Source organism: Pagrus pagrus (genome assembly GCF_965226575.1).
Source record: "Pagrus pagrus genome assembly, chromosome: 15".
In the NCBI taxonomy this organism is placed as follows: Eukaryota; Metazoa; Chordata; class Actinopteri; order Spariformes; family Sparidae; genus Pagrus; species Pagrus pagrus.
In genome coordinates this window covers 11,031,531-11,043,490 of record NC_140199.1, presented here as the reverse complement: position 1 = coordinate 11,043,490, position 11,960 = coordinate 11,031,531, and the positions used below count along the sequence as shown (strand labels likewise).

The following is an 11,960-nucleotide window of genomic DNA, read 5'->3' as shown; positions in this document are numbered from 1 at the left end:
CTTGAACATGTCTACTAGCAATTTTTTAAAGGATACACAATAATAGACACACGTTTCCCACTATCCTATTCAACCCTGCTCCAGGTGACTACATTAATGCCACAGAATTCCACCTTCACATATTTCTCAATTCCTCCTCCTGTAATGGAAAACATTATTGTCATCAAGGCCAGCATCAGGTGCACGTACGGAGGAGGATTGTGTGTGTGTGTGTGTGTGTGTGTGTGTTCGTGCGTGTGGGAGGTGGGGGTAGCTCCCACTCCGCCACGTCAACTTATACTCGATGGCTTTCTAAATTTAAAAAAAAAAAAAAAAAAAGGAAAAAAATGCTCTCAGGGACTTTGCTGCATTCCACTTCATGAGCACAAACAAACGGACCAAAAAGCCATTCTGGAGGGAGAAGTAGGAGGGGGCGCGGGGTGGAGGGGTGGAGGCAGAAAAAGCCCCTTAAAAAACAGGGAGAGATAAAGAGGAGAGGAGGAGGAGGGGGGAAAGGAAGCAGGAAGGCAAGCAGACGGAGCTGAAAAACCAAAGTGACTCCACTACCGATAATGAGCGGATCATTTAAAAAGCCCTCCTCAAATTGCCTTGAGGAGGAGAAGAGAGAGGAAAAGGCTTGAAAGGTTTTGAGAGATTTTGGGCGATGGATGAAGTGGTGCGGGGATGAGGGGGGGTGGAGGGTGAGGAGGGGGTCAAAATGAGCATGGGGACGTGTAAACATCCGAGATGCACAAACTGTACGCTCACACATGCAGCAGCTACACCGGAAACACACGGCTCATTTCAGTCCACGGTGCAGGTCAAACAGTCCCGTGGAGCTGACCACCTGAGCCCACCTGGCACACACCATCTGTATCTCATTGACTGTGAGGAAAAGTGTGTGTGCATGCCTGAATATACTATCTGCACAGGCTTTGGCAAATGTAATGAATATTAAGAAAGGGAAAAAAAAGTTTTTCCTGGCAAAAAGGCTAAAAATCAAACACATAAACAATTTCGTCTGGGTTAATTTTCAGGTCATCAAAGTGTATTCTGAAGTACTTAACTTAGAAAATACAAAACAATGGCGTGAAAATTGTCAGTGTTGTGGAATGAAGGTAAATGAAATAAAATAAAAAGGCAGAGCAAAAACAATCCATTTGGCCCAGATCAAATTAAATTCCTCTTTCTTTGACCTTGTACTTCAAAAACAAAAATTAAGACCTGTTAGTAGTTTTGTTTTTTTGAGAGCTGCAGGAATTTTGGCACCAAAAGCACGCCAGTCATGTTTGGATATACAGTATGCAAGTGTTTGTGTTTGCTGTCAGCGGTGGTTTGCCGCCCAAGGCCTTGGGGATGGCTGTGGATGTGAACGGAAGATATTGTGTCTCTGTCAAATTATTTAAAGTATTAAATTAGAAAAGGTTGGTGGAAACAATGAAACGGCAAAATCTGAATACGGTACTCAATTTCGCAAATAAAGTTTTTAAGCCTGCTTGAGGTGGTTTTTGCCCATAGAGTTAATGCGTTTAGTGGGAGATGGAAACACCTTTTCCGAATCAGTTCATGATGACCGATCAGCCGTTTTTGCTCTGAAAGGAATGTTATTGTTGTTTTCCATGTTGTTTTTCACCGGCTGAGGTTTGATAATTATACAGCGTCATAGCGCCCTCTCCTTCTGCAACGGTTTTCAGCAGTAGGCCAATGATTCAAGATGAAACTGACAGAATGGTGTGATTTAGAGAAAATAAAATTTAAACTCAAAGACTGATCTTTCTGACTCGAATCACAGAGCTTTGCAGAATACACCCATTTGATTGGCTGAGAAGCATCATGTGAGGGATTTACAAGGCATGCAATTGGTCAGTGTGTTTCCTGGGCTGCTACTGCTGTAAATGCTAGAAAAGCTGCGCCTGTTAAAATAGAAACCCTCTGTCAAGATGTAATAATAATAATCATTCTCAACAATCAGTTAAAGGTCCGGGTCCGGAATAGGATGGCGTCTGGGTCTGGATCACCTCAAATCCCCAACCGGTTTTTCAGACCGGACTACTGCTTATCTCGCTGAACGTACTCCTAATAAGCACGTAACAGTAGAGGAGGGAAACAAGACTTAATTTACGTTTTCTTGAGGCGATTTCCTTCAAATTCAGTTAATATTTGCAATACATTTGGATAGAAACAGCTATTAAGGGTGACGTGTTTTTTGGGGGAGGAGGGTCGGAGTTTGGTGGAGTTGGTCTCCAAAAGCTCTTTTTTTAATATGCACTTGTATTTTACTGTGGCCATGAGAGCTTGGTGCACTATAACTTAAAGCTGCATACTCTGAGTCTGTGGCCTCCTTCAACTCTATTAAGCTTTTAAGTGTCTTTCAGCTCATTGTTTTGGTTTTACGGCCCACCACTTTATTGTTTTGGTTCACGAAAGCTGCAGTTTTTCAGCGACATCTGATGAACAGCCAGATATTTCTCTCAGGAGCTGGTGGAGACCAAAATAGAGCTAAATGAAGAGTGAATACTGGACTTAAATGGGACACAAGGCCAGACACATGACTTTAAATGAGTACAAATGTGTTGAACGGACAAGGTTTGCTTAAACGTTCAACGTATCATCTTTATAAAATACAAAGTGTAAAGTGAGATGTGATGTAAGAACAAGTCCCTACATGAAGTGTAATGATTATTTTGGACCAGAAATTAGGTCAGGTAAAAGGTTGTGTTGATAAGAATCTTATCTCTTAACTCAAGAACTAAAACAGACCATGATCTTTCCCTAAACGGTTAGTGTACTGCTGTACTACAAATTAAATATGTTGTTAGTGAACATTTTTCTGACGTGTTCAAGACCAACATTTTTGCATCTTTATAGCTTTCCCAAAAAAACACGTGGTGTTGCAAATTAGCCTTCTATTCACGTAATGTCTAGGAGACAGTGCAATTTCCAAATACAGATAAGTTGCAAGTCACAGCAGAACTTCCCAGGGGCTCTCTGCCTCTGTAATAACTCGCAGAACATTCATTTGCATGAAGGCTGCTGACTCAAATGTTTGAATCTCTTCCATGTTAACAACACTTTTGTCATCCTTATCATCCACCCCTCAGTTCTTTCCCTCGCTCCCTCTGTCCCCTTCTTCCTCCTCCCTGTGCTCGCCTCTCTCCCCCTCTCCTCCTTTCCTTCCCTCTCCATCTTGACACAGTGCACTGAGCCTAATCGTGGATAATTGGGTGGGAGGGGCAGTGGGCCGGCCCTGCCTTTGTGTGCAAAGGGCAAGTGGTCAAGTTAATGGGGCCCTTGTGTCGAGCCGGGAGCACTCTGTCTCTCTCTTTTTCTCTGTTCGATCACTCACTTGGCCAGTCAATCTCAGTCTCTCAGTCAGCTTCTCTTTTCTTTCACGGCCGAAGCTTTTCCCCACTGTTTCGATCTACTTTCACCTCATTTCCAGCTGTCTCACTTCCCCCTTTCCATCCAGCCATTCAGTTTGTCTTGTCCCATTTCTTCTCTCCTCCTCCTCTGCCTTCTTGTCTTTTTCAGCCTCTCTCTCTCTCGTTCTTTCTCTTTGCCTCTGTCTGCAGGTTTTTCTATCTCGTCTCTCTGTCTCTCCAGCAGAGTGTTGGGGAGGAGAGAACAGACCTCTTTAAAATATCAAAAGACAGATCAGGAGGCCTCGCTGGTCCCTCCCTTTCTGCTAACTCTCCCTCCCTCCTTCTCACTGATAAACAGAAGAGTGAGCCTGCAGGATTAGCTGCTGTGTACTGCCTTCCCTCCCTCCTTTATCCCTCTCTCTTTTCTTCCTGTGGAGGGGTAGACTGTTGACTGGGCTTGATATGTGTGTGTGTGAGCGTGTACGTGTGTGTTTCTGTGTGTGTTACCTTGTCTGGCACCAGCTTAGCCTGCAGGAGGCCATTGTGTTTGAAACACAGGCCACGGCCGATCTGGGCCTGAAGGAAACTTTATTACATCTGTGGACATTTATCACTGGAGTTTTATTAATGGGACAGACACGTTTTGTTTTTTTCCCACAAGCAGCTTTGTCAACCCGATCCCCACGACGAGAAATATATATATTATCACAGAAAATCTATCAAAGACATTTGCAAGCTGACAGAATAAAAAATGTTTATTAAATAAATATGAAATCATTTTGTAAATTTTAACATTTTATTAATGAAATAATGCTGCAGCTATATTTGTAGCTATATCTAAATCTAAATCTAATCTAAATATCAATTCTTAAAAAAAGAGTCCATTTCTTCAAGAAAGTGTTTTTATTTTCATTCATTCACAAAAAAAAAATCACCCACCCTTAAACTGAAAATACAACATTAAACCCATTGATTATAGTGAAGCAGAGGGAAACTGATAAACTGAACAGACAATATGAGGCCATGTCCACACTAAAGTGGATAAATCTAAATATATAAGTGAAGTATATAGATTTTTGTATTTCTCGTGTCAAATACCAAAAACAATAATACAAAAGCCAAAAGTTATTTTACTAGATCATGCACAGACCACATGGTAATTGTACATCAATATTTTTTGAAAGTGCTGCAGAAGCAGCTTTAATTTTACCCAAATTGGAGAATTTGGTTTTAGTGAAAGTTTGTTTTGCCAGAAAGAAAAAAAAAAATCCAAAACTGAGAAAAACTGATCCAGTTTGTAACTGATCTTTATTAGTGTTGACATGACCTGCAAAGCACTTCTAAGAGTTTTGTTTGATAATCAAAATAATAGCCTAACTGAGACATCCCAGAACACAGTGACATAAATCTGTTGGAGTAGAGCAATCCTGTACGATGTTTGCCCAAGGTGATTCTCAGCTACAACCAGGGTTTCTGTTAAAATAAAAAAAATGGCACTGGTTCACATGTCATGTAAGATTTTATTATCCTTTGATAATAAAATGGGAGAAATCTCGGTCAAATACTACTGATGCCCTCAATCACCAACCCAAAGAATCCGTATTTAAGGACTCCACAGTCAACTATCTTCCTCCAGTATCACTTGCTTCACCTTTAATACAATTTAATGTGCTTAGTGGGAATCATTTTGACCAGATATTATGACCAGAAAGATTTAAATATGTTGGATAACAGCTTTACCATCGAAAAAAAAAAAAAACAGATAATAGAAACCCTGGCTGCATCACAGATCCTCCTCTGTGGTCTTTTTGGTCACAACTGTTGGATTTCTCACCATAAATATTAATAGTAAGCAATCCAGATAAAGACCACATGAGCTTCTCTGAATAACACTGACTATGAGTGGTTCCTTGACTGTCACAGTGAGAAGTGGTAGCACTAATATCACAACAAGAAGTGACGACATCACTTGTGAAAAACATCACAGCAGATCGTGGGTGCACCGGGTGAAGACTTTTTTTTTTTTGCCACAAATAAGGGCAGTGATGTCGGAAGAAGCAGCAACGCAGCGCAGATGTCACAGTAAACAATGTGTTGTCGAATGACATCACTGTCACAGTGATGGTAATGTCACACTAGACAGCGATGGAGTCACAGTTCGGATGGTGTTTCCGTGTTAGCAAACAGATATCAAAGTTATACAGCAAACTGCATTACAGATAAAAATGTAATTAAATATACTTCTAAACCTTTGCAATGCAATTTAAGTCCTCAAAGCATTGAGACCACTGATAAAACTGGCTTAATTTACTTTTCTGAGTAGCTGCACACAGGGAATACCTCCTACTTCAGAAGTTGGATTATTTTTTTCAACACGTAAACAGCAGCCGCCGAGAGATACTGCATAGCTTCTTGGCTGTTGTATACAGCAATGGATCACAGTGAAATATGGAAACACCTTACTAGTGATAGGTACAAGTTAAGTGACCCACTGACACTTGGCGTTTCCTTAATACCACAAGAACAGCTGAACGCATGGGAAAAGACCTGAGTGAAACACTTGATTGTGTTGATAGGAAAACAGAAAACAAGATGTATGGAGCCATTTTATGTTTTGTTTTTTTTCCAATTGTGTTTTTACATTTTAAAACAAGCCCCCATTTACTTCAGTTGTTTAGGAAAATGCTGCAACCCTGTTTTGCTGTGAAGCTCCAGGCAACTTTCAGTCAGCATGGGGGCGAGTAGATAATGACTATTATGATTATATTTTTGGGTTAACTTATCCTTTAAACTTATTAATGGGCAGCTCCTGGAGTGCAGGTTCCGCCTGGTTTTAATCTTAGGTAATCTTTGCACATGTGCTCTTATTAATGTGTTTTTACTGTAATGTCGGGTTCGATGCAGCAGTTCCCTTCATCCAAGACAAGTTTCGTCCCACGGGAGACAATAAAGCAACCTTAAGCTTAACTTGAAGTGAGATTCTGCAGGCATTGAACAAGTGGAGATTGGGGGTACACACAGAAAAAACAAACGAAAAGGGGAAAAAAAAGATGTAAAGAAACCCTGCTCTGATCTAATCTATTCCACAGTATCGGGGTCATTTGTCAATATATTTGAGTAGTAGGAGTCATTATGCATGTGCACATATTTTAGACACAGACGCTGAGTTCAGACTGAGCGTTTAGCAGCTGCCACAGGATCTGAAAAATGTTTATTAAATTGACGTAGGACTCATGCTGGTGATTCAAACAGACTCACCAGCACTTCTTTTACTAAATATGTTTGAAATCCAGAGCCGTCAATGCAGTTATGAAAGCAGACACAATGGATCTGTTTTACAATTTCATCAGTGGCGACTTTTTTAACAAATCTAGCAGTTAAGCAGGCGTTGGAGGTGATCAGGAGGTCAATTTATACTGTTCAAACACAGATTATGAAACCGAAGCTGTGTAAAATGAAATGACATCATGTGATTTACAGTAGACTATTCGTATCCATGGCGATGTGGCCTGTTGAATATGCTAGCTTTTAGCTTCTGGGCAGAAACAACTGCTCCTTATTCTGAAAGGGCCTCAATGTGTTAATGCACTATTGTAAGAAATGCACAAAAGAAGTTATCATTAGTGACCTCTGGCTGGGATGAATGGGTTGTATTAGAAGAAATTAGAGAGGGGGAAGAAGGAAACACACAGGAAACTGAGCTGCTCCACAGTCTCTGATAGTTAATGAATTAGAGCTGGCCTCCATGCTGGGGCCAGAAACACAGTGGCAGAGGTTAATACTGACTGGTTGAAGGGGGCTTACTGACATACTCAGTAGGACTGACTGAGGAAATGCTCACGAAACCAACTGATTGAACAACTAGTGATGACAAAACAACTGACTGACTTTCATGGCTGGTATGATGACTGAATAATTAACTCGGATTTTAGAAGGGCTGCACAATTAATCAAAACACTATCAAAACAGAAACATGGACAAGTGCGATATGCAAAATCACAGGAGCTGGAATTGATTTGATAAAAGTAAAATGTGTGTCAAAAAAAAGCATCATAGTGAATTACTGTAGTGCTGCGGAGACGCCCCGGCCTACAGATCTTGTGCTCCAGATGTGAGAACGTGTTTGTTTGGTGCAGACGCCCCCAAAATGACTTTAATGAGTGAAAATGAAAATTTAGTGCAAAAATAATCATTACTACTAATCATAAATCAGTTGTATTATCTTTAAAAAATACTGCAATATTGTTGCCGCCCTATATATTAGATAACCGAATACTGACTGTTTACTGGACTGGTCAGCCAGATGACTGTTTGGCAATGTGGTTCACTTTCTTGGTTGGCTGATTAAAGCAGTGATTAAGTGTTCGGTCAGCTGGTTAAAGGGATGACTGTTTTGGAGACTGACTGTAATTATTTGGCATGACAGATGGTTAAAAATACTCGGTCTAAATATATCCACCTTTTCTTTTCTTTCTTCTCATCTGCAGGAAAAGTATCCACATTGTTTTGGAAATAAGGTTGTTCCGTGTCAACGCTTCAAACTACAAAACATGCACGCTCAGATATTGTCCAAAGCCATGCACCATGTGATGATAAATCCTCTCAGTGGCCAGTACCAGTGTGAAAAATGTCTCAAATATTACCACAACTTGATTTGCTCTCTGTGCGACTAAACTTTGAGACAAACTCTACTCTATTTGTTCTTTAATACTGCTCTTTCAGTGCAAGTTTTCTTCCTCTTAGATCACTTGTGGATCACATCGATGACATGACTCTGTAGCATCAATCCATCTCAAACCGTGACGTACTGTGTAGAGCTGAGGCCTCACTTGTTTTGGTTTACTGAGTGTGGCTGACAGGTTGAGGTCCTTTGGTCAGGGTGATGAGGAGAGGGTAGTGGATGTTCTCATCATAGGCTTCTTTTCCCTCCCTCAGCATCTGAAAAGTCAAGAACATGAAAAAACATTTACACAGACAGAACATCTTAAACCACATTTTAGTTTGGTTGAGTATTTCCTCTAATTTTATCAGTATTTTCAACATTTGGGGGTCCTTCATTTCAAGTCATCTCTCCACGCTCTCCCCTTCAACCCCTGCTACTTCTCCACTATCCGCTATGGAAATTGAGGCAAAAATGCCGCCAAAACTACCTATTTTAAATATTTAAATATTCAAACATTACTCTAATATTATCATTCTTCTCTGTGAACCTTTAATTTGAAAACTGTCAAAAAATGTTCCACTTACAAATTGACAGATTAGATCAAGATAATGTGTAATTACAGTATGTAATGGAGCTCAAAAGCAGATAATGTTGAAGATGGGCTGCACACGCTGCCGGATACACATTTAAAAAACTGAAACTAAAGACAAAAACAAATAATAAGAAAGAAAAAAAAAAAAGGGGGGGGGGGGGGGGGGGGGGGGGGGGGTGACTTTAACTTCAGTCTTTATTTTAAACATGCATGGGGAGAAATATTACCACTGCAGGACTCCGGTTTTAAACAAGCTGTTGGTGAGTCCACTGGTTTCAAAAAGAAGTCTGATTGTATGTAAGCTTATGAGAAAATGACGCTACGTCTCACTTGATTCATTACCTCAGTAAACAGTTTCCTAGTGAGTTTATGGTCTTGCTCGCTAGTTTGAAGTCTTCTTTGATACAGCATGTTGATTTTGTGAAATATGGTCCCATGTAGAGTGAAATAGATTATTAAGCAGGGTATGCTTTGAACCATGGTTAAGACACGTCACAAGCTGCTACCACGGCGTGTCCAATCAGGATATCCTCCCCAGCTAATGTCAGCCTGAACAACCATCCAAATGAAGCTTCAAATACTCCACCATTACTATATTTTAGATGCACAGACACACACATTATAGCGCATTTATAAACTGTCCTGTTAACTTATAACATATGTCTCTTAATAAAGCCGAATAAAGCACTTTGTTTAGTGGTAGTGTTGAACAGAATCAGATAAGAACTACAACCCTTAACATCATGGCCTAATTTGTTGGGAGAACAGCAGGCGGTCAGCAGTCGAGCTGGTAATGTAAGTAGGTTTGAGTTGGATGGATGAGCACTTGCAGAGCACCTACACGCCGCTGACGGGAGTGAAATGTGGGTCAGTCTGGGTTTCTGTTTGTTGTGAGGAAACCTTTTCACACAGCTCTCACCTATCCCGGTCTCGCCACACACATGTACACACACTCACAGACAATCACACACTCTCACATGAGCAGACCCACTAAACTCACTTTCATAAGTCTCTGATCATTTGGCCAGACGCTGAGCGAGCTGATTAGCTGGTGCATGCCCAAACTGCCAAGACCGCTTAAAAGGGCACCGAGTGGGCAGGACATGGACACCCCACAAAGCTGTGTGTGTGTGTGTGTGTGTGTGTGTGTGTGTGTGTGTGTGTGTGTGTGTGTGTGTGTGTTCTGAGAGTGAGAGTGTATGCTTACTACAGCTGGGACAAATAGCAACTACTCTGATATTCAATTAATCAGGATTTATTAAGCAAAAATGCCAAACATTCTCCAATTCCTTCTTCTCAAATGCAGAAAATTACATCACATTTAGGTGAATATTTTTGGGTTTTGGCCCTTATGTACATATCATAGCTACTGGAATGGTACCTCACAAATTACTCTCATTATTGTGCATAAAACCACCTTAAGAAATTTACATGTGTGTAGGTGTATATACCGAAGTGGTTATTTGCCCTTTGTTCCTGACACCTACAACTTAATGAGGCAAGTCATTAAGGCACTTCTGCTTTGGTTTCACTTTTTAGACCGGGTGGATCTGTCTATATTTTATGTAGTCCATGGTCGTAACTCGCTCTGACCTCATCGGCATCATACTGTGTTATCCAATCAAATATGAAATATGTGTAAGCGCACATTCCTGGTAGATTACTTTGTAAAGCGAATGACTTCATGACCTCCAAGCGTACTCAACTGTATTTCATCTCCTCACCAGTGCCTGTAGCAACACATACAAGTCAAGTGTGTGAAAGTACTGACTGAGAGCCAAAATTATTTTTTTTCTTATACATCCACAGGTCGTTGCAAGTGTCACAACATCCAGAAAATAGGAGATTTGTGTGATTTAAATGGCTACCTGAGGTCCTGCTGGCTCATCTCTAATCACTCCTTTACCCACATCTTGTCCTGAGGAAGCGAGAGATCTTTGCCTCTACACCGGCTCTTTTTTCCAATTTCTTTCCTTTCTGTTGAATATGAACAAACTGCTCCTGTCTGCCTCTCCCCTCTCTCTCTCTTTCGATCCCTCCCTTTCTCCCCAAGTGCCCTTCATGTGCGTTATCTTCCTGTGGCCATCCCTCCAGGCACCGGCCTGTGGTTGAACCTGTGACCCCCAGAGAGAGAGAGCGAGAGAGAGGGAGGGAAGCAGAGAGAGAGAGAGAGAAAGAGAGAGAGAGCGAGAGAGAGAGAGAGAGCCGACGGCCCAGGGGGTGGTTGGGCGTGGAGGGGCAGCTGCCTGCCCCCTTTGCTAAGCCTGCAATGGGGACCACAGCCAGCATTCACATTCAAATTCTACCAGGCGGAAGGAGCAAGGAAGCGATAGATGGAGGGATGGAGGGATCGAGAGGGAGGGGGGGGGCCTTAACACGGTGAGGGCTAAGAGCTCGCAGAGGTGAAAAGTTTAACAAGCAAAGCTGTTCCTCCTGATCGCAGGCTGCCTAATCAGCTTCATGGGTGGCTGGCTAAATCGGCTCTCAACCCGACCCCCCACCCCACCCTCCTCCGCAATCTTTTTTCTTTCTTTTTTTTTTCCTTTCCAAGGTGCAAGTCATTTATTTTATTGCCACTTTCGCCCCAGCTTCTGTCTCCCTCTCTCTCGTGCGCTCATTGTGCCTCTCTATTTCCCTGCCTCCTTCTCTCTTTTTTTTTTCCTGCTTATTCTTGCCCTGCTGGTGTAGACCGGAGAGAAACTGAACAAGGTGGAAAAAGAGAGAGGAGGAAAGGGGGGGGGGGGGGGGGGGGGGGGGGGGGCCTCTGAGACAAGGGAGGGACGGATGAACCGGATGTCTGGGGTCTCCCTCAGCAGGATTAGGAAACAGAGAATGAGGGATTGGGTGGATGGAGAGACGAGTAGAGGAAGGGATAGAAGGACAGGCTTGAGTAAATAGAGAAGTGGGTCGTGATGTAGGAAATGGGAAGATAGTGGGGAGCAGAGGGAGGGGAGAGTGGAGAAGGGTGAAGGAAGATATGTCAGAGAAAGGGGGGAGCTAGGCAGCTGAGGGGGGAGAGAAAGCGAGTGAAGGAGGGAGGCAGAAAGAAGGAGGCAGGGAAGAGAGTGTGAGTGCATGGACACAGTGGGGATACTATTTATGCATGTGAGAGAGACGGGGGGATCTACACATGTGCGCACACACTCTCTTGCGTGTGTGTGTGTGTATGAGAGAAATTAAAATTCATGACTCTCTCTTCACAACCATTTGAGTAACAAGATTAAGATGGCGGGTTAGAAAATAGCGCTGGCATTATCAGGCTGCTTGCAGTCCCTCCAGCTGCTTGCCTCTCTATTCCACAACAGTGGGGATAAGAGGATAACGCGCTAGCCCTGTCTGCCCGTCCCAGCACACGCCTTACACT

General features: G+C 42.3%; 1 protein-coding gene across 2 annotated transcripts in view; it reads right to left on the bottom strand.

Moving 5' to 3' along the window:
• Nucleotides 1-4,231: 4,231 nt before the first annotated feature.
• camkmt (calmodulin-lysine N-methyltransferase) overlaps nt 4,232-11,960 on the bottom strand; it is a 111,146-nt gene continuing 103,417 nt past the window's right edge. Inside the window, exons 11-12 of one of the 2 annotated variants that reach the window (XM_084374697.1) lie at nt 8,150-8,279; nt 4,232-4,814 (exon numbers count right to left, since the gene is read on the bottom strand). In XM_084374697.1, the coding sequence (XP_084230823.1) occupies nt 8,181-8,279 (99 nt within the window). In that variant the 3' untranslated portion in view covers nt 4,232-4,814; nt 8,150-8,180. Of the gene's footprint in view, nt 8,280-11,960 lie in introns of both variants that reach the window. The other variant, XM_084374696.1, reaches the window with a different exon arrangement.